The sequence below is a fragment of the Manacus candei genome, unplaced genomic scaffold (genome assembly GCF_025592945.1).
Source record: "Manacus candei isolate 608988 ecotype Guabito, Panama unplaced genomic scaffold, ASM2559294v1 h1tg000023l, whole genome shotgun sequence".
NCBI lineage: Eukaryota > Metazoa > Chordata > Aves > Passeriformes > Pipridae > Manacus > Manacus candei.
The window spans coordinates 24,530,344-24,549,920 of record NW_026138071.1 but is presented as its reverse complement, the minus strand read 5'-3'; the positions used below and the strand labels follow the sequence as shown (position 1 = coordinate 24,549,920).

Sequence of the window (19,577 nt, the reverse complement as noted above, 5' to 3'; positions counted from 1 at the left end):
TCAGGGTTCTTAGCTCTGCTGGAGTCAAAGTTCATCAATTATCCATGTTTGAGTCTTCAGGCAGAAATTTGATGGTTTTCATGAAGTGTAGTTAAGGCATTCAGTGGCAAGCTAAGGAGCATTTAGAGTTGTTATTTGCTGCCATCAGAGGTGCCCTTATGTGCAGTATTTCTGGTAGGAATTGTACCTGTGCATCAGTCAATGTTTATTTGAAAAAAACAAACAACTAAGCTGCTTTCTTGGTATTAAAACCTGTTCCTACTGTAATTTACTTAAGAAAATGAAGCGATGATGGAATGAATTTTGCTTTGGACATGTTCCATTTAATTTTTCAAAAACCTTTCATCTAGTGGTGGTGAATGTGACAGCTTAATTCATAGGGATGAGCATTCCTAGGGCTATCCACAGAATGCAGATAAGTAGATGACTGTAGGAAGTCATTTGGACAGAATTACTCATGTTACAAGTAAGTTTTTTTTGTGGGATGTTAAGTAAATGTTGCTTGACAGGTAAGAATCCCTTGTTATAGAAATGCTTTTTGTTTGTGCCACATGATTATGATCAAGGAATGCTGTGCTTACTGGCTTCGTGTTTCAGATCAGCTGCTATTGCCCAGGTGTGGGAGACAGCATTTAATATACTTTGTATTCCTATTTACTGCTGTTCTTTTCATACTTCCCTATCACTTGGAAACCAAGTAATGCACAGGTTGAATGTATTTTTCACCTGAGAAGGCAAATAATGTTCATATTGATCCTTCTAGTAAGTTCTCACCCAGAACATCTTCCCAGCAGGGAAGGTGCTTGTGGGGTTATAGTTTTTGTCTGATTTAAGTTAGTTATAACTCCATTCAACCTGTGATGAACTGATATCATGGCTGGGGGCTCACTCTGTCTGTCCTGTGTCCTTAGCTTTTGCTGACATACTGCCACAAGATGGATGGTCCTATAATATGATACTCAGTGAGTGGATTTTATTGCTGGGGCTGTTGAGGTTCCTGTGTTGTTACCCAGCATTACAGGCTGCTTCAGATTCTCTCTTACTTCTCAAAATCCAAGTTAGTCTGTACAAGTGTTTAACTAAAGCAGCCTTCAGGCTTTTACGTCCTGGAATCGTGTTTTCTCAGGGGCTGGTAAAATAGGTAAATATTGGTAAATATAATTAAACAAGGAGATGGAAAATAAGTAAACAGGAAGGAATGAAGAAATTTCCCTAGATGAGCTCTGTTTTCCAGGCTCAGGATAATGAGGATCACGGATTCTGAGCTATCTGCAGCTTGAGTCCTTAACAAAATAATCTTGCGTATATTTAAGCATATGAGATAAAAAGGACAAATGGTATTTGAAAAAGAACATTTGTTTCTGTCTTTTATTTCAGCTATTTAAAAGAAAGGAAGGGAAGAATTGTTTAATTTTAAGTACTGTGTTATCTGTCATGACTATTATGAACAATACACATTTTAGAAAGAAAAGCAGTAAAATAGAACAATGTGGTGGGATAATACTGTTGTGAATTGTTAATGATCATAGAAGGTAAATGCCTTGAGGTGATAAATATCCTTGTGATTCTACTGTAGGTAAATGGTAGCTTGAGAAGGCAGACATCAGTGAAGTGAGAAAATGGAAATGTGGAATAATATATCTGTTTCTTTTCTCCTAGGTATGAACTCATAGAGAGGGGTGTGTTCACAGTCAAAGATGCTGGGTTGGTTCCAACTGTGTACACCCACAACCAGCAACTGCAGGCTGAGAATATGAGTTTGAAGAAAGATTTGGAAAACTACAAACTTGCTGCCAAGTATGTTATTTGGTCGTATTGAAGCTTTTCTGTATGGTAGTAAATGTCTAGATAAAGTAAACCCAAGTACTTAGTAAAAAATAATAAGTGCCTGTTTCTTATGCTAGCTGCACATATTTTTACTTCTGGGTGATATTCATAATTGAAGTTCAGGTTTCTCTGAGTTCGGTTAGAAATGTAAATCTTTATTTCTTTTGTTTGTATTTACTGGGCCAAAAATAAATTTTAATATCCAGTAATCACAACAAATTGCTATGGAGAATTGTGAGAGTCTAATAGGTAGAAATAAAAAATAAATTCTCTGTGTTTTGTATTACAGTACTATAAATTACAGCTACCACAAACCTTCAGCAGAGGAAAAAAATCACTAAACATTTCTTCTTTTAATTGCAGAAAATCTGTCACTCTGACCCTAGTGGTAATGGGGTATCAGTGTAAATTACCATCATTCATTATACTCATGTGTACATTGTAGTAGTTGATTTTATAAGTCAGCTGTACTTCAGTCATGAGAGTTAAAATATTTAGCCTATGGAATGGAGAGATGTGATAATGAACTCCATGTCACTTGACCTTTTCTGGAGAGTGGTTCATCTGCACATGAATGTACCCTCAGACCTAATGATGCACTCATTTCACTTCTGCCAGTTTTAAAATATGGAACTGTAAAAAAATAACTCTTTTTGGTTTTCCTCAAGATTGCTCAAGCTGTTAATTTTCATCTAGATTGTTTTATATGAAAATAACTACTCAGTTCTTAAATAATCATTGCTGCTGATAATGATAATTAAATTATTTTCTGATTATAATGATTTATTACATTTTGAGTGAATAAATTAATTGACCACAGTCAAATAGTTAAGTAAACAGCAGCAGATATTGTGTAGTTGCACTGGGAGACAGACCATATAGAAAACGTTTATTACTTTTATCTGCAGTTTAGTTGGACAATGGGTATTTAAGGATTGTGTCTCATATGAGAGGGGGAGAGTAAGAAGCAGTAATGCATGGTAAAAGAAGCACTTACAAAATGTGGTCCTCCTGAAGTTTATTACTGTCAGTAGTAATTTCAACAAGTTTTATTGTCTTTTTTCCCCCACCTTTTCTGCTTTCTTCTTCCCCCTCCCTACCCCCTGCCCCCTGTATGAAGCAGAACATGCTGTAACAAGATAATCTGAGTGGATTATGACTTGATAAGAGTTTTTCTGGGTTTGTTGCATTCCTACACGATTTTTTAAGGACATACAGCTCAAAAACATTTCACTGTGGTCTGAACGAACTGTTTTTCTCCCATAAGAATATCTCTGTACTCCATGGGGTGCCAGAAAACCTTTTATAGCAGGTGTGTACTTAAAAGGCTGAAAGATGACATGATAAGGTGCAGCAGGAAGAAAGCAGGAGAGAGAAAAGACATGGCCCATGTGCTGGGTTCCTACAACCTGTCTGTGAAATAAAAGTCCCAACACTCAGGTTCAGTCCATGAAATGAAATTGTGCCCTGTTTTTTCACATTGTAGTGTTTGATGAAACCTAAAGTAGCAATGCTCTGGCTGCAAACAAATAGGTCATGGCCCTGGCTTGTTATTCCAGAGAGGACACTGAGATACAGGCCAGTTCTCTATGACACAAATTAGAAGTTTCCTTCATTGGCATTTGCTGTTACACAGTGCACTTATTCTGCATGTACCTTGTTCAAAGAGTACTAAAACTAGTGCTCCTCTCTCCCCTCAGAGGAAGAGCTTTATTTTCACAGATTATTGGCTAAAACTAGAATATATAGGTGTGAAACTTGGTTTATGCTTATGGTCACTACATCACTTTTCACCCTTTTTATTTTGAATAACTTACAAAGTTCTCACTGATACTAACTTTAAAAGTTCAGCACTTGGGACATTCATTTCACTTCAGTTCTTTTGAATCATATATGAATTAAACCAGTAGTGTTGCACTGTTGTTGAAATGTGTGAAATGGAGCATTTTTGCTGTACATACCATGAGTCACAATGTTCCATTATGTCTTTTGGATAAACCCAGCTCATAATACTCTGTACTAAATCCATTTAGTATAGTGACTGTTAACAGCATTTTTTTTCTTGTTCATACATTCAATAACTTGAGTCAGTACCTTTGCTGTGGTAAAGATAATATTTCAGCAAGAGCCAAAATTACCTGGAGGACATTTTGAGTTTCTCTCAAATTTTGACAGAGAATTACACAGAAAACAGAATGCTTAAGAGCACTAAGGAATTGCTGTTTTGACTGGGTAGAAACCAAGGATTTGTGAGCAAAGAAAGTACCATATTTTCCTCTGTGGATTAGTCAGAAAACATTGATTGAGAGCTACAGTGCTGTGAAGCTTTTAATTACATTTGATGTTTCTGAGCTTGGTACTCTTGACAACCATCTTGCAGAAAAGAGATGTTATTTGGGACTTAGGCAGTATGGGGGCCCAGGATAAATGACTGTAAACCAATTACCTCCTGCTTTAATGTTGTTTGGTAATTGATGGAAGAGATTTAGTGTCTAGAAGCTAACTGTAATTGTATTTTGGGTATTTTAATACAGTATTTACATGATTGCATGCAAGCAGGTGGGCAGATAGAGTAGATTGCAGGCTGGTTACATTTCACTGTGGTATTTCATTATTTAAAGAGAGAATTAGCTTCACTTCCTGTATACAGTGTGTATTTTTTATAGCTTGTCTGATGCCTGAAGGTATCTTGAGATGTCTCTGCATACATTAAAAGAAATAAATATCAGCATAATTCTTTTACTGCATAGCTACCTCTAGTTATTACCTTAAGGTTTGGGTAAACTGTATGTTTTTATTTAAATTATTCCTAAAAGTGACCATTGTTTGGTGAAAGGAAGCAAAACTAATTTTACTTTGGTTTGCTGTGTGACACTAGTTTAAAGTACCTTAGGTGTGTTCCCTTTCTTTTATCCTGAAGGCTACATTTGAACCCTGGTTGATTGTTGTATTTCCCCAGTGGAAGCATAGGTATTCTTTCCAATATGCCAGAAAAATTTGAAAATTACTCTGAAAATGGTTAACTCTTACACTAGACTAGTTAATTCTAATTCATTGTCTTCAGTGATGTCTTGTTCTTTAATATTCTAGTAATATTTTTTGACAGTAGATGCAATTTCATAGCAATATTAGTCTGGTTTTGATGATTTAAAATAGTTTTAATAGCATGTATTTTTGTTTTCCTATGGCCAGACTGTGTATTGCCTTATTTAGACATGTAGTTAGACAAATGTTGTATCATGTTAATTGTGTTAATCACAGGGACTGTGTGATATTTGTAAGCTCTTTAAATGTTTAGGGACTTATTAGGTAGATGGAATGAAAATTGTGTACAGCTTTTGCCTGAGGAGCTCACAACATCAGACAGGGAGCATAAACATTCACAGGTACCTTTCTGTTCTGATTTTTGGGAGTACACTCACAAATATATACCCAGCTTATAGCCAAAGTAATGGTCAAAATATAAAGCAGTCCTGGAAGTCATATTTATTATTAGAGTTAGTGCCAAGACCAGCAATAAAATCCTCAGCTGATCTCCTATTTCTATGCCAAAATCTAACTGTTCCTGCACATATTTCTCCACTTACACAATGGAAAAAACAAAGTGCACACTTTTTGTGTTGAGCACCGTATTTAAATGCATCTGTTTCATTTTGTAGTGCATTCAGCATGTTTGCTACTTAGTGTCCTGTAACCTAGAAAGAGTAAAAGCATGGGGGTTTGTTTTCTAAAACTATCTTTATTTCAATTAAAATTGTAGAGCTACAACTTGCAGCATCTTTGGAGCAGGGCATGTAACTTGCCTTGGAAAACCTGCTTGGATTTATTGGGCCCTGTCCTCTTCTGCTATTTTTATGGAAGTACTTGCTGGAGAGAAGTTTAGATGGAGAGAGCTACAGGCTTTGACATATATCTTAACTAAAAGAAATGGATATTGTATTTGCTATGGCTGGTGCAGCATCTTTTACTCTTGGAACAAGCCACCTGTGAGCTCTGAAGGGGCAGGTTTTGTATTCAAGGTCTTTATGGCAAGTCAGGTTTTGAGCATGGTGTTGTGATGGAGCTGTTTCACAGAACTGTCCTGAGACCACTGATTCATTTACCTCTCAAATGTTTTGCTGCTCGTAGAAGCTTGAGCAGAATCATTAATTTGTGCCTTGTGTCCCATACCAATATCCTGAGTTCCTCTGTTTCACAATTCCTGGTGTTTGTGCCGGTGCACACACGACGTGATGTGTGTGCCCACGGCTCCTTTGAGCTTCTGTGCTTCACTCTGCTCTTCAGGTCTCTGCTACAAGCAGCAATTCTCTTGTAAATGTACACATATAAAGATGGTAGTTGGTATAGGTAATAAATATAGCAAATGCACATACAGCAAATATAAATTACTTGTACAATTAAATATCATGCACTGGCAGTTATGGATGTTCTTCCTGGCCTGTGATTTTGGCATACTCCCCTGGCATAGTGGTTTTGCTAATTCTTCAACTCCTGTTGCAGAGGAAGTGAGCTTTATTTTTGCAAGAAGCAAATATCTAATTTCTGTGCAAAGTAATTTCAAGCTTCCTTTGCAATTAAACAATTCATCTACTAATCTTTCCTGCCAAACCCATATCAGTGAAGGCAAGGAGAAAATGTACTGTATATATAGAGAGTATTTTCTTTTATGTTTATGGAGTGGAGCATCTCAGGGTGTCCCATGGCTGTGTGTAGAATGTGCTTAGAGAATAACAGGTTATCAGTATGTTTACAATTAATTTTGAAATGGATTCCTTTTGCTTCCCTCTGTCCCATCCAGGGAACACTTGGGTACAGGTTACAAACATGACTGAAGAGAGCCTAAAACTTTTCTAGCCCAACTTGTTCCAGAAGACTGTCAAAATGTATTTGCAAGGCAGCAGTACAGTTACCCTTCTGTATGTGTCCTTTCAGCATGTACCAATGTTGGGCTCCAGATATGATGCAGACATTAAGAAATCAGTATTTTCAGTATATTATCAATATTATCAGTACAGTTTCATGTCGAATTTTAAACAAGAGTATTGTTTTCTTATCGCCTGTAACTTGAATATATACCTCCATGAAACTCCTTGTGCTTAAAGTTGACCTCAGCTCTGAGATTTATAATGCCAGAATCCTAATGGATTCTATCTAAAGGATCTGAGGGAAGGGGAAGAGCTCCCATGGCTTTGTACCTCAGCTGGCAGCAAGAATACCTCAGAAGTACATGTTCTCCACCACAGGGTATACTAGCAAAAACTTCCAACTTGGATACAGTAGGCATGTGCATATCTGACAAATAATCTTATATTCAACATAGCTTGATGTAATTAATAGGACTTCTCTTGCATATTCTGTTTTTACACATAGTAAAACAAAAGAGGCTCTCCTAAAAATGCAGAAAGAACGAGACTTCCACCGAATGCACCACAGGCGAGTGGTCCAGGAGAAAAACAGGCTGATTTGTGATATGAAAAGGTAAAAAATAGTTTTAATTGCTACACATGTAGCATTAAAGATAACGTCTTGAATTATTGCCTGGCAGTGAGATAACATTGTGGAATTTGAAGTGCATTTAGTTAATGTCCTGGTAAATAGCAGTTTCATCTGACTATTCTACCACGTTGCTCAAAGAATTTAGAATTATTTTTTGGTGTATTTTCTATGTTGTGATGTGGCATTAATAAATACATAGCATTTTTAATAGTTGGAAATATAAATGAGATTTTCTTTTACCGAGATCTTTTGCTGTGAATATGTAATTTTTTATTTTATTTTTTTTTTTGGAACCTTTGCCCATTTTAAGGGTAACTGGTATCACACAGAGTTCAGAACCTTTGTATTCATGATTCCCATAATTGGCATTTTCTGTTATCTTGAACTTCCAGTATGAAACTTGCTATCTTGCTTTGGTTGCAAAGAAGTCCAAACCAGTCCGTTGGTACTGAGTTATAGTAATTTCATTTTTAAAAATGAGCTGAGTTTAGAATCTCTTCTTTGCACATGTTTATGCCAGCACTTGTTTTAAAATAACGCTGAGGAGTGGCTTACATCTTCAGCTCCAATTAATTCCCACAGTTTTGTTGGTACTGCTGTCAGTCAGTGCATGTAATGGCAGCTGTGTGTTCTGCATGTTCAACCTTGAAATGCCAACATGCTAATGCAAGAGAGCACTGATTTGTCCTCTGTGATTCAGCTTCTTGCAGAATGCAGTGGTTTTGGAGCTGTGTCACGTGTTTCTCTTGAGAGATTCTATATCTGAGTCTTCTGGTCTGAGGAATTAAAGTAGTTAAGTATTCTCAGTGTAATATGCAGTGAAGAAAGAAATACTGATCCTAGTCTGTTTTGTCTAGATGAGGATCTTATTTGGTAATCAGATAACAGCTGTAATTCTCTTTCTTCCAAAGAAATACCATCCATCTGCAAGAAAACAAATTAACAGACATTATTGTGCAGTTTGTGTATGAAGGATTAAGAACAGGTCAAAATTAGATGGGTTGTTTTAAGATACAACCAAACAAGCTGTGAACCCTCTTATTGATCTGAGGTTTTTTGCTGGTTTTTTTTTTTCTCTTGTGATCTTGCAGTTGGGTGGTTACACACTCAGTAGCTTTGCTGTCTCCCCTGTGTCGACCTTTTGGAACCTCTGCTCTTTGGTTTGGGGAGGGGAGAAGTTATGCAGACACAAATCTCTGATTTCACTCATCTGCGAGAAATAATTTTTTCCTCCTCTTGTCCTCAGGCTGAAGGCACATTATGCATCCTATGAGCCAGTGCTGAAGCAGCTGTCTGAAAAATATGAGACTATGCTGAAGCAGAAGATGTTAACTAGTTTGGAGAGAGACAAAGCAGTGGGGCAGGTAAAACTCTGGTGAACACCACTCACAGGGCTGTAAGGAATGCTTTTGCTTTTTTACTGGGTAAACAGACAGGATATTTCTGATAAAACAATCCACTTATGGAGTAGTTTGAAGCAGAATATTTTGTGGGTTTCATGGTATTTGGTGAAATGTTACCATTGAATGTATGTGAAACTTTAGTGCCACAGAGGAATTGTTCTCAGTACTTGCTCGGTGCTGCTCTCCCTGAGTCAGCCACGTGCAGACCCTGTTACACTTTTCATGTGGAAACTTAAGGAAGGGTGTGATAGTCACACAGATTCACATGCTGCCATCTATGCCTTTGCAAATAGCTTATTTGAACTATCTTTATTACTGTTTGTCATTTTATTTTTTCTAAAATATATCCCAGAATGACCTACTGGTTTAGAAAAAAAAATATATTAGGAGATCAGAGACAGTTTTTCTGTCTGGAGTGGAATAATAGAGTAGTATTTTATTCCTATAATCTTATCTGATATATAGGTTGGTATTTGAGATATTCTGCCCCTTAGGCAGGAAGTAGTATAAGCACAGATAGGATAGATGAAAAACAGAAAATTATCTCGCATGTGTTTAACTAATATGTTGTTTGTGCAAGAAAAGAAGGGGGGAATAAAACCAAACATACCCTAAGCAAATGCACTTCAGCAGTACCATATGTGGGTAACGTAAAAGGAATTTACCATGCTTGGACTTTATTCTGATAGTCTTCATCTCTCATTTTGTCCTTTCCCCTGCCTCCAGTTTTTCTCAGGTCACCTGAGGGCTTACTTTTAAAACACTGAGAATTATATGTTTGAAATTGCAATAAATAAAAGCAAATGCCCTATAGAAAATGGAAGTTTACTGTCCATACAGAGTTATGCTGAATCAGGAGTACAAAACATTGAAAGTTCCAATGCTATGAAATTTTAGGGACATATGTAAGACTTTTGCAGACATGAACTGTGCTTATTCCAGAGCAGTGACTGGTTGTAACATGTAACACCATATTTTGTGACATTTTGTTATGACAAAGCTGTAGGTCATAGTGTGCCATTAAATTAGAGATCAGTGCAGTGACAGCAGTGGCTAAAAGTTGCTGGTGCAGTCAGAGCCCTGGTATATTCTGTATGACTGCTTTGTTTTAGTAGAGCTGTAAAAGTGAGAGATTCTGGGTGGTTGTATTTTACAGCATTGTTTTCCTGGGTCTTTCCAAAATCTTGAATTAGGAGTAATTTTCATAACTTAGAGACAATAATCTAAAGTAAAAAGTGATAGATGAAATTTTATTAACTACACAGGCATAAATGGTGTGTGTTGTGAACAGATTCCTCAAAAACAATGTTTTCACACTCCCTTCTCTTATTCTTTCTCTTTTTAAAATTAGGTTACAGGTTTGCAGGCTGTGTTAGAAAATTTAGACTCCGGAGGCGTTAAGCAGATTTCTGAGGCAAAAGGTAAAATATTCCCATCACCAGGCTCAGACTGGTCATGGGGTTTGTGTTGTTGTAATGCATTTCAAAATCTGGTGTAACAGTAAATCAAAAATACTTGCATTGTAAACGTTTTATCAGCTGACCCAGTGTCGGAGCAGCAGCTTTGTCATTTCAGTGTTTTATTCTGAAATGTCTTCACTAAGGAGAGTGAGACTGCTGAAGGCAATATGGTGTTTGTAACTTGGAAAGGACTTTGCCCTAGGAAGCAATTTTGTGTCTGGTTTTGTTATTGCATCCACTAATATCCCTTTTTTTGGGGGGTGTATGTTGTTTCTTATCTCTCTCTTAAGATGGTGCATATGGGCGTCTGGAAGCATTTTGAAAATGCTGGTGTTATGAAATCCAGCCTCTTATTTTAGCATGTCTCATTTTTACAGAAGGTTGCTAAGGTGATATAATACCTACTGGAATAATATCTTTATCTGTATGTTACTGCACTGCTTCCCTGTGTAAATATTACATTACTTTTTCTAACTCCATCAGAGAAACCGTAACACTTCTGTTTTCCTAAGTAAATGAAGGTCATGTTATCACATTCTTTGAGAGCATCACTCCCACCAATAATTTGGAACCTATTTTCCCATTGCAGCTACATTTACTAGTAAGATAAGTCTCAAAAAAAAAAAGATTTCTTAAATTCTCCTGAAAATAAATGAGATTATGAAAAGGGTAAATGGTGAGCTCCATCCTCTGACAACAAAGTCTTTATTTGCCTGCTGTAGTCAGGAGCAGGGCTCCCATCAGAGATTGCTGTTTATTTGAAATGAGAGAACCCTAAAATTATTATACAACTTCCAGGTGAAGCATTTGTTCCAATTGGGCCAATTTAAATATCTGTTTGTTTTGTAGTTTGTTTCATTAGTTCCCATGTTCATGGAGGTAACTTCTTTTTGTGTAAAATTCTTCTAGAAAAGGCAAAGTTGAGAAAAAGAATAGTAGCCACATAAACATGTTTGCTTTCTTTTTGTGTTTTTCTGTTTGTGGTTGAGTGAAGAGGCTTAACAAGCATTTCCTTGACTATTAAAATTGACTTGAGGATATATAGTGTGGGTTCTTTCCCATGCTCGTGTCTTACAGTGTGGATGTCCCATCTGTCTCCTTTTTGTACTAAACATACTTTTATTTGTTGTTTGAGTGATTCTAAAAACTACTCCCTGGCTGTTCACTCTTGTTTATTCTCCAAAAATCTTAAGAGTACTTTATAACACCAAAAAGTGACGAGCAGGGGAGCCACTTGATAAATAATTGTATGAAAAACCCCTTGTCACTCAGTCTCCAACATAAATTAAGCTCATCAGCCACCCGCATGCTTGTACAAATCTTAATTTGCTTCATATCTTGGGTATCATAAATTAATCAGTATTTCAATTCATTTCTTTTCGGTGTTTTGTCCTCTAATAGTACATAATTTTTATTGCACTCTGTAGGTCATACTCATGTCTCAGTGGGTGATATTGTCTCTTTTCCAAATACTTTCTGCTGCCTCTTGAAAGATGATCATGTTCTGTTGCCTCTTGATTTTTTTCTATTCCTCAGACAGTGTAAATGCAGCCTTGAGAAACAAGCAGTGCCTGGATACTGGAGAAATGTTGGCTTCACTTTGCTCTAAATTTGTTAGTTTGGCAGGAACTGGTGCTGTTGCAGCTGCAAATCTGTGCTGTGAGCTGACCTACAGCTGCATTTGTTCGTTGCTGTCTCTTCTGGGCTGACTCTTCTGCCCTTGTGTGTCCTGGTTAGGAGACAGTGCCTGCTCAGAGTGCCAAGTGATCCTTGGCCAAGGTGAGGTGCCTTTGCTGGCCAAGTGTCTGCTTCCTCTGCAGTGCAGAGCCTGAAGGACAGAGGGTGGCTCTGCCCAGCAGCAGGGATTGCCCTTCACTGCTCCTGCTGCTGCCTCTGTCCCACAGCCTGACGTGCCTGCAGAACACCTGGAATGCTGCCTTTGGCTCAAGGGCACTGAGAGTGGCTTTTAGTTGGTTTTAGGTTTACTGAATTGGGAGGTTCTGCACATCCAGTCCAAGAAAGCTGGAGAAAGACTTTTAACAAGAGTGTGTAGTGACAGGACAAGGGGGAATGGCTTCGAACTGAGAGAGAGTAGGTTTAAATTAGCTGTTAGGAAGAAATTCTTTACTGGGAGGGTGGTGAGGCCCTGGCACAGGTTGCCCAGAGAAGCTGTGGCTGCCCCATCCCTGGAAGTGTTCAAGGGCAGGTTGGATGGGTCTCTGAGAAACCTGGGCTAGTGGAAGGTGTCCCTGCCCATGGCAGGGGATTGCAATGGGATGGGCTTTAAGGTCCCTTCCAATGCAAACCATTCTGTGACTGTGGGTTTGTTTTTTTGCTTAGAGTTGCTTTTTTTGAGTGAGTTGTATACTGCACAATAAAGAACAAAGGGAAGCTTCTTAATATTTACCATGAGTTTGCACTGTAAATTTGTGACTGGCAGCTAGGTAGAAAAAAATTAACAATATTTAATGTTAAATTTAGGTCAACTATTCTGGACTTTATTACTCAGGCATTTGACGTAGGAGCTTTCAGCCTGGTGCATTTCAAGCAATTGAAGAGGATAGGAGAGAATCCACAATACACAATATGTAATTTATTTACTAGGAGTTTTTTTGCTGTCTCATTGTCAGGCTGCTGTTTGGTTTTGTACACAAAACCTTCAAGAGAAAAACTTGTAATAATTTTTAAAAACCCTAAAGGAACCTGAGTATTATTTCCTAATTCTTGCCTTGCTTGTTTCAAGCTGATATGAAGAAGATGTAGTAGTTGGAGAGGAACTAGTTAATAGTTCTGGTGAGGACTTTGTCCTCTCATGGACTGTTTTTCTCTCTCCTATGGTCACTCAGAAATCAGCTGTGAAAGAAAAATTGTATTTGGAGTTCAGATTACTTCTTAAAAAGTAATTTTGGTTTGTTTTTTTTTTTAAGAAGATTTGCATTAAAACTATTTTTGTTTTAAATCTGGTCCTTCCTGAAATGATAGCAAGATCATACATAGAGGAATCTAATTACCAGAGAGAGAGCTGATATTTTATTTAGGTTATTGGTGTATATTAACAGAACTCTCACACCGTTACTTATGGATCAAAACACAGTGTTAAGTGGTGCTCTGAGAAAAGACCACTTTTTCCTGCAGGAATTAAGCATTGTTGATTCTGGGTTTCTTATAAACCTAAGTGAATGCTGCTGTAACAGCTGGTTCTATAAACATGTTATAAAACTGCTACTTGCTCAGTACTCTTCTTATATTTCCTAAAAACAACAGCTGCTTATTTATTATCCAATTATATTCAAAAGTTGAACTCGAGTTTCTTTACTCATGGTTGAATTAACTCATTGCTGAGACTGTTAACTGTGCTTCTCCTTTCTTTTATCTGATGCAATTGCAGTTAGAAGGTCATGCAAAAAGAAATTTAAAATGCACCAGTTGAAGTGCTTGGGCCTGTTTGTCCCTATTCCCTGTACAACACCACCAGAATAGAAAATGTGTAACCATAAGCTGTTGGCTTCTTAGTGCAACACATCTTTGGAAGTTGTTCCTTTTTGTTTGTTTGTTTTGGTAATAGTTATTGACTTTTAAAGCTCTTCAACTGTCATAACTCTTAGTTTACATGTATTTCAAAAGCACCAACAAACCAAAGACCTGTGAGCAACATGTTAGTAGATAGCAGTTACTAAGTGAGTAGAAAGTGTTTGATATATAAACCAATTTTGCTGTGTACCGTTCCTTAGAGAAAGTAATTATTCAGGGTATCTGTGACAGTAGCTGTAACTTTTAAAGCAGTGAGAATACAGATGTTTTGTTAATCCAGGCACAGTTCTTTCCATTAATTCTAGCTTTGCTCAGGTTGAGTATACAAGGAGGTTTTGTGTTTGCTTGATCTGCCTTTTTTGCCTCGAGAGTGGAGGGAGTGGGATTTTTTTCCACCTTTTAAGTCAGCAAATTTCCATTAATAAAACCATTTTACAAGAGCAAGCATTTAGAATTGGGTAGTGTGAAGTACATTTGTTTTAGTCTGGATTTTAGCTGTATGTGTGTTTTTTCAAGCAGAGATTTTTTTTTTTCCCCCAAGAACTGGAGGGATGTAACAGTGCCCAAACACTGTTGGAATTCAGTTTTACATTTTTTTTTCTTATAGATCCATGTACATCTAACAGAGCATTGCAACAAGATACAGGGATCACAAAGGACTGTATTGGACATGTGTGAGCTGCCAATGGAAGGACTGTCAGAGAACAGTGTCCTCTCTGCCAGCTCATGGCAGATGCATTGTATTGTACTCTACATGGGCTGTGCTCCTGCTCCTATTCCTTTCAACCTCTTTGATTTACAGCTGTTACCTGTGTAGGATTTCTTTGAGTTACCAATTCATAAATAATTCCTTGTTGGAAAGGTGGGTTGGGAGACAGTGCAGGGAAGTGAAAGGAAATGTGGGCTGTAAATCAGAATAATGAATTGGTGATGGATATTGGGTAGGATGTGCAGGGAGCTGATATTTCTCCTGGTTCTGTGGGACATGAAAGAATGCCCCTGTTTCACTGTGACTCTCTCTATACTGCAATATTGCTGCATTTTTGGGGCAAAGCCTAGGATACCCTTTGGTTAAGCTAAATCAGATCAGCCTCAAATCATTTGTGGAGCAGAGCTACATGTGGTCTTGGAATACTTTATATGGATGGCACAGTAACCTCAATATCTCTTTATCTAAAATGCTATTTCTTTGATAATTTCACATGTCTACCTAATATTAAGTAAAGAGATCTTCCAAAAGAGTAAGTAAAAAGCATTCTGATGATATTTTTATTGGTTTTATTTTGTAGTCCATGATTGTACAAGGAAGAAGGACTTTGAAGGTCCCACCCAGAAAACTCTTCGGGAAGCCAGGCAGCAGAAAATCATTATTGCTGCAAGTTCTTCATCTGATCCAGTCAAAGATGCAGAGAAGAAGATGGGCAAGAGCCATCTGAAGGTACATAGTGTTCTTTCCAGTTGCTCAGTATCTAATCCACTTTAAACTGGTACTGAACTGTGGTGAAAGATGCCTGTCCAATGTGTTTAAAAGAAGCCATACTTAGTAGAAGTAAATAGGAAAGGTAGGTAACAAGTTTATTTTCATTATGAGTTCTTATTGCAATTAATATTTCAGGGAATTATAGGAACTCTGAATAGTTGAAGCTAGCAAGATACTTTTTGAGAATCTGATGTAATCACCCTGCAGAGGAAGAGCATTGGCTATAAATGCTTCTTGCTCTGTTGTGTTTCTTTTGTAACTTGAGAAATCCTGATCTGCTCTGTAGTACTTGCAAACTTTTCAAGCATTTCAGACTGTCTGTTCCAGGTGGGTCTAAAAGGTACATCATCTGGGAGACTAAGGACAAAAAAATCAGTGATTTCTTAATGGTCAAAGCTCCTGAACTTGAGTATACCAGAGATGTGTTACTGTTTCGGTCTGGAAGTTGTGCAAAATCAGAATTAATTAATGATTGAATATTTTTTATTGTGGAAAGGAGTTGTTTGCTTTACTTATTTTATTCCAGTGGGTTTATTTATTGAGGTTGCATTTTTTGATGATATAACAGTGGGGTTTATTTTTCCAGATCAAGGTAAACGTTTGAATACCTAAAATTTCATAAGCCCTTGAACCTGTTTCACAGGTATATTTCTGTTTGAGAAGTACAGTTAGAGTTTAAACTGTGGGTTTTGGGAAGGAAAAAAATCTTGACTTGATGCTGATATAGTTGGAATTGGCTTCAATCTTTGCTTGTCTCCACAAGAGTATGGCCATGGTAATTTATTTTTGTTTCTATTTGGTTTGTAAGAGCATTTCTTCTATTGGCAGTTCACCTCTCCACTGACAAACATACAATTATATTTGTTTTCCTCCATTTTCTTTCTCCCGAACCCCAAAATTATCTATCTGTCCATCTGTCTGTCTGTCTACCTGCTGTTGCTTTCTGAACCACTTCTCACCATGTATAGTACTGTCTCCCCACCTGTTGGTATCTGAATATTACTGAGGCACCTACCAGCCAGTCCATCTCCACTTTTCCCTGGTTTTCATCCAGTGGTTAAAAACTTCCATCTTAAACGCTTACAGGTATCTCCTCTCTTCATTTTGACTTGTGAACAGATAAAATTTCCTAACCCAAGAAATAATAATTTTTTTGTTCCTGTTTCTACTGAAGTCATCAGGATTTTTATAGTACATTTCAGTGGAGTTGTGCTTCACCCTCAGAATATAAACTCTGCACAGGCAGTGAGCCTGCCTGGCTCTTTCTTGTTCTTTGAAATTCATGAGCACTGTTAGTTGACTGGTTCTGGCAACCATCTGTGTTGCTGCAGATCCTATGTTTCCCAAATGAGTCCTACCAGAGGCCCTGATGTCTTTATTTAATCAATGGATTAGAAAACTGGAGTAGTTCCAGAAATAAGACATCAGAAAATATAGACATGTTTGAATGTACTAGATTTTCCCGTGACTAAGTGGTGATCTAAAACTTGAGGTGTGACATTAGCATCTCTTCCAGCAATGGAACAATATAGTTCTTTTTCACTTCACATTTCCTGGATCTATTATTTCTAAATGTTTTCTTTCCCCTGGTAAAGGATACTGCCTTGGATAGTGTGTGTGAATTGTTGCTTAGGCTGTTAGAATAAATGGCAGACGGAATGATGAGTTTGTAGAGTGCAAAGAGGTGAGATAAAATTGTGTTTCAAACAACAGATACTCAAGGAACTCTGTCCTGTAGTGTGCATTTATTGAACTATGGTTCTAATACAACTTATTTTATTAAAATAGTACATTCTTATTTAACAGTTTAGTTGTCTGAGTATTTGTTCCTGTCAAAAGGATGAGGTATAAATGACTTCCTTAGATCAATTGCTGTGGTATTTGGAATCAGACTTGTGTGGTGTCCCATCTCCTTTGACCTGTATCAAAAGATCTTTTAAATTCTGCTGTGTGTTGTGTGACTTAAAATCAATCAGCATGGGATTGTCTTCATTGAAGAGTGTGCCATTAAGTCTTATTTTCTTTACAGTGATGAAAATAACACTTTAAATGTTTTATTGGGGAGGGTAAAATTGATTTATATGTATTAAGATTGATTCATTTAAGTTCTCTTTATACTACATAGGAAGTGAGAGAGCATAAATTGGTCAGTTCATGGAATTCGGGTGAGGAATATACAGAAGAAATAAATACAATTAAAAAGTCCTATATTTACACAGTTCATTTATGACAAAATGGAGAAAACAGAAGATATGGGAAATCTAGGTAAAATTCACTGTTTAGTATTGTTTAGCTCTTTTCAGTAAATGTAGGTGAACATTTAGAGTTCAGAGTGAACCCTTAATCCAATTTTCAAATGTAGACATTTTGATTATATCATATTCAGTAAAAAGCCATTATACTGTCATGGGATTGTATCCTTGAGACAAAATTATAAATGTTTGCATTAACTGTACTGTTACATAGGAGTGAACTATGGTGATGGAAATGATTTAACATCTCCTTTTGTCTTGTAGCTAAACAGTGATCTAACAAATGCCTGTGCTTTAAAGTAGATGCAAATATGACTCATAGCTGAGCAAGAACATTTGCTTCAAGGACAGATATATATATTGTGTTTTTGTAATATCCTGTAAAAGCTGACACATAATTTAAAACATAGGGTCCCTTTTGATGTGAAGTTTATCAGTGAAACAGTGAAAAAGCAACTGGATTTTTTTCTAAGGGAATGTATTGTCATGATTTTATAATCTTTGTTACGAGACTCAATTAAATTGTACAGTAACAGGCAATTAGGCTAAACTATTTACATATCTGGTCCTTACTAAGCCAGTATCAATAGCATAAATATTCTTAGGTTAAGAATGTGTATAGAGTACTGCTTTAAACATTAAAATGAATTAAAATGCACTCTCAAGTCATTAAAATTGTAGAGAACTTTTTATAATGAGAATTTCATTATGCTGTGGAAATATACTTTCCCTATTTTTATATTTTCATTGTCTCAGGTTCCTCTCAGAGTATATTGTAAATTTGATTGTTTTTAGTAGTTATTAGCAGGACAATTGCAGGTTCTTTATATTCACTAAATTATATTTCTACATATAATATATTACAACCCGGTTTAATTTTCTGCAGTTTTACTTGTGTAAAACTTTATCTAAAGGTGCACTAGCCATTTCTGGAGTTAAGTCATTGTCTGTTTCTGTGGAACAGATTTTGCAATCAGGGCCATTGTGTGTATTAAAAACACAGAAGTAAAATCAAGTGATCATACAAATACAGCTTCTGTAATTAATAATATTTTGGGTTGAAATACCACATGGATACGTATATTAAACCCAAACCTCTCCTCAGTTCTATGGAAGAAAGTACACAAAATTTACTAGAACTGCTGTTTCTGTGCTCTTAAGCAGAAGGGAAGCTGAAACCAAATGATTGCTTAATCAGATTATTGAATTGAATTTTTTGAATATAAATTAGCACAGGCATAGTGGGGACAGAATTGGAAAGATGAGATCCCAAAATAGTTAGGAAGGGTTTTAAACGAAATAATCATTTTGTGTTTGTCATAAGGTGGCTAAGAAAGCACTGAGTTGATATTCAGAGAAGATGAGTGACAGATAGTCCTGAGAATGCTTATTCCTACAGTCCTTCCCTGGTATGAGAAAACTCCAGACACGGAGCTAAGAAAATTAATACCAGTTATGCAGATATAAGACTGCAGTCTAAAGAAGGGAAAAGGATAAAGTAAAAGCTAAGAAATAAAAGAGAGAAAAAGTAAAAGCTAAGAAATGATAGACTAGACTGTGTAACTTAAATTCCTAAGGAAGCTGGCAGTTAATAACTGAAATTGTACTGAACATCTGCAAGAAACCAGGAAAAGAAGTAACTGTGAAAATGGATTTGCAAGGAAAAAGTATTTCAATCCACTCTAAATTGCATCCATAGAAGGATAGGAGGTATGGATAGAAGAGAAGCAGTAAATGTAGTACCTTTATCTTATTCTTAAGATATAAGAGCTCTTATGTTTTTAGAAAGGCTGTGGGTGCTGTCTCACAGATAGTTAGTTCCTGTGAGAAACTGTAGAAATTTGGCCTGACAGAAATTTTTCTAAATTAGGGAAAAATAGATTAGAAGTTTGCAGATGTATTGAATAGGCATTTTGCTGGGATATATTGTCATTAATGACCTGGAAAATGGAGCAGAAAATAAGATGACAGGACTTACAGAGACCAAGTGACCTGGGTTGGGTGGGGTTGGAATAGCAAGTGAAGCTGAGGATAGGAGTAAAATTCCAAAACTGTCCTATTGGAGAATTGATCTGAATAAATAACATGAATGTAAGAAAAGGTACAAAACTCTGCCTTGAAAAAATGA

At 36.8% G+C, this 19,577-nt stretch overlaps 1 protein-coding gene across 4 annotated transcripts in view; it reads left to right on the top strand.

Moving 5' to 3' along the window:
- The window catches only part of SPAG16 (sperm associated antigen 16), a 377,720-nt gene that overhangs the window by 11,919 nt on the left and 346,224 nt on the right, over positions 1-19,577 (top strand). For all 4 annotated transcript variants that reach the window (XM_051786775.1, XM_051786772.1, XM_051786773.1 and 1 more), the window contains exons 5-9: positions 1,660-1,797; positions 7,198-7,305; positions 8,570-8,687; positions 10,078-10,147; positions 15,007-15,155. In XM_051786775.1, coding sequence (XP_051642735.1) covers positions 1,660-1,797; positions 7,198-7,305; positions 8,570-8,687; positions 10,078-10,147; positions 15,007-15,155 — 583 coding nt within the window. The remainder of the gene's footprint in view (positions 1-1,659; positions 1,798-7,197; positions 7,306-8,569; positions 8,688-10,077; positions 10,148-15,006; positions 15,156-19,577) is intronic.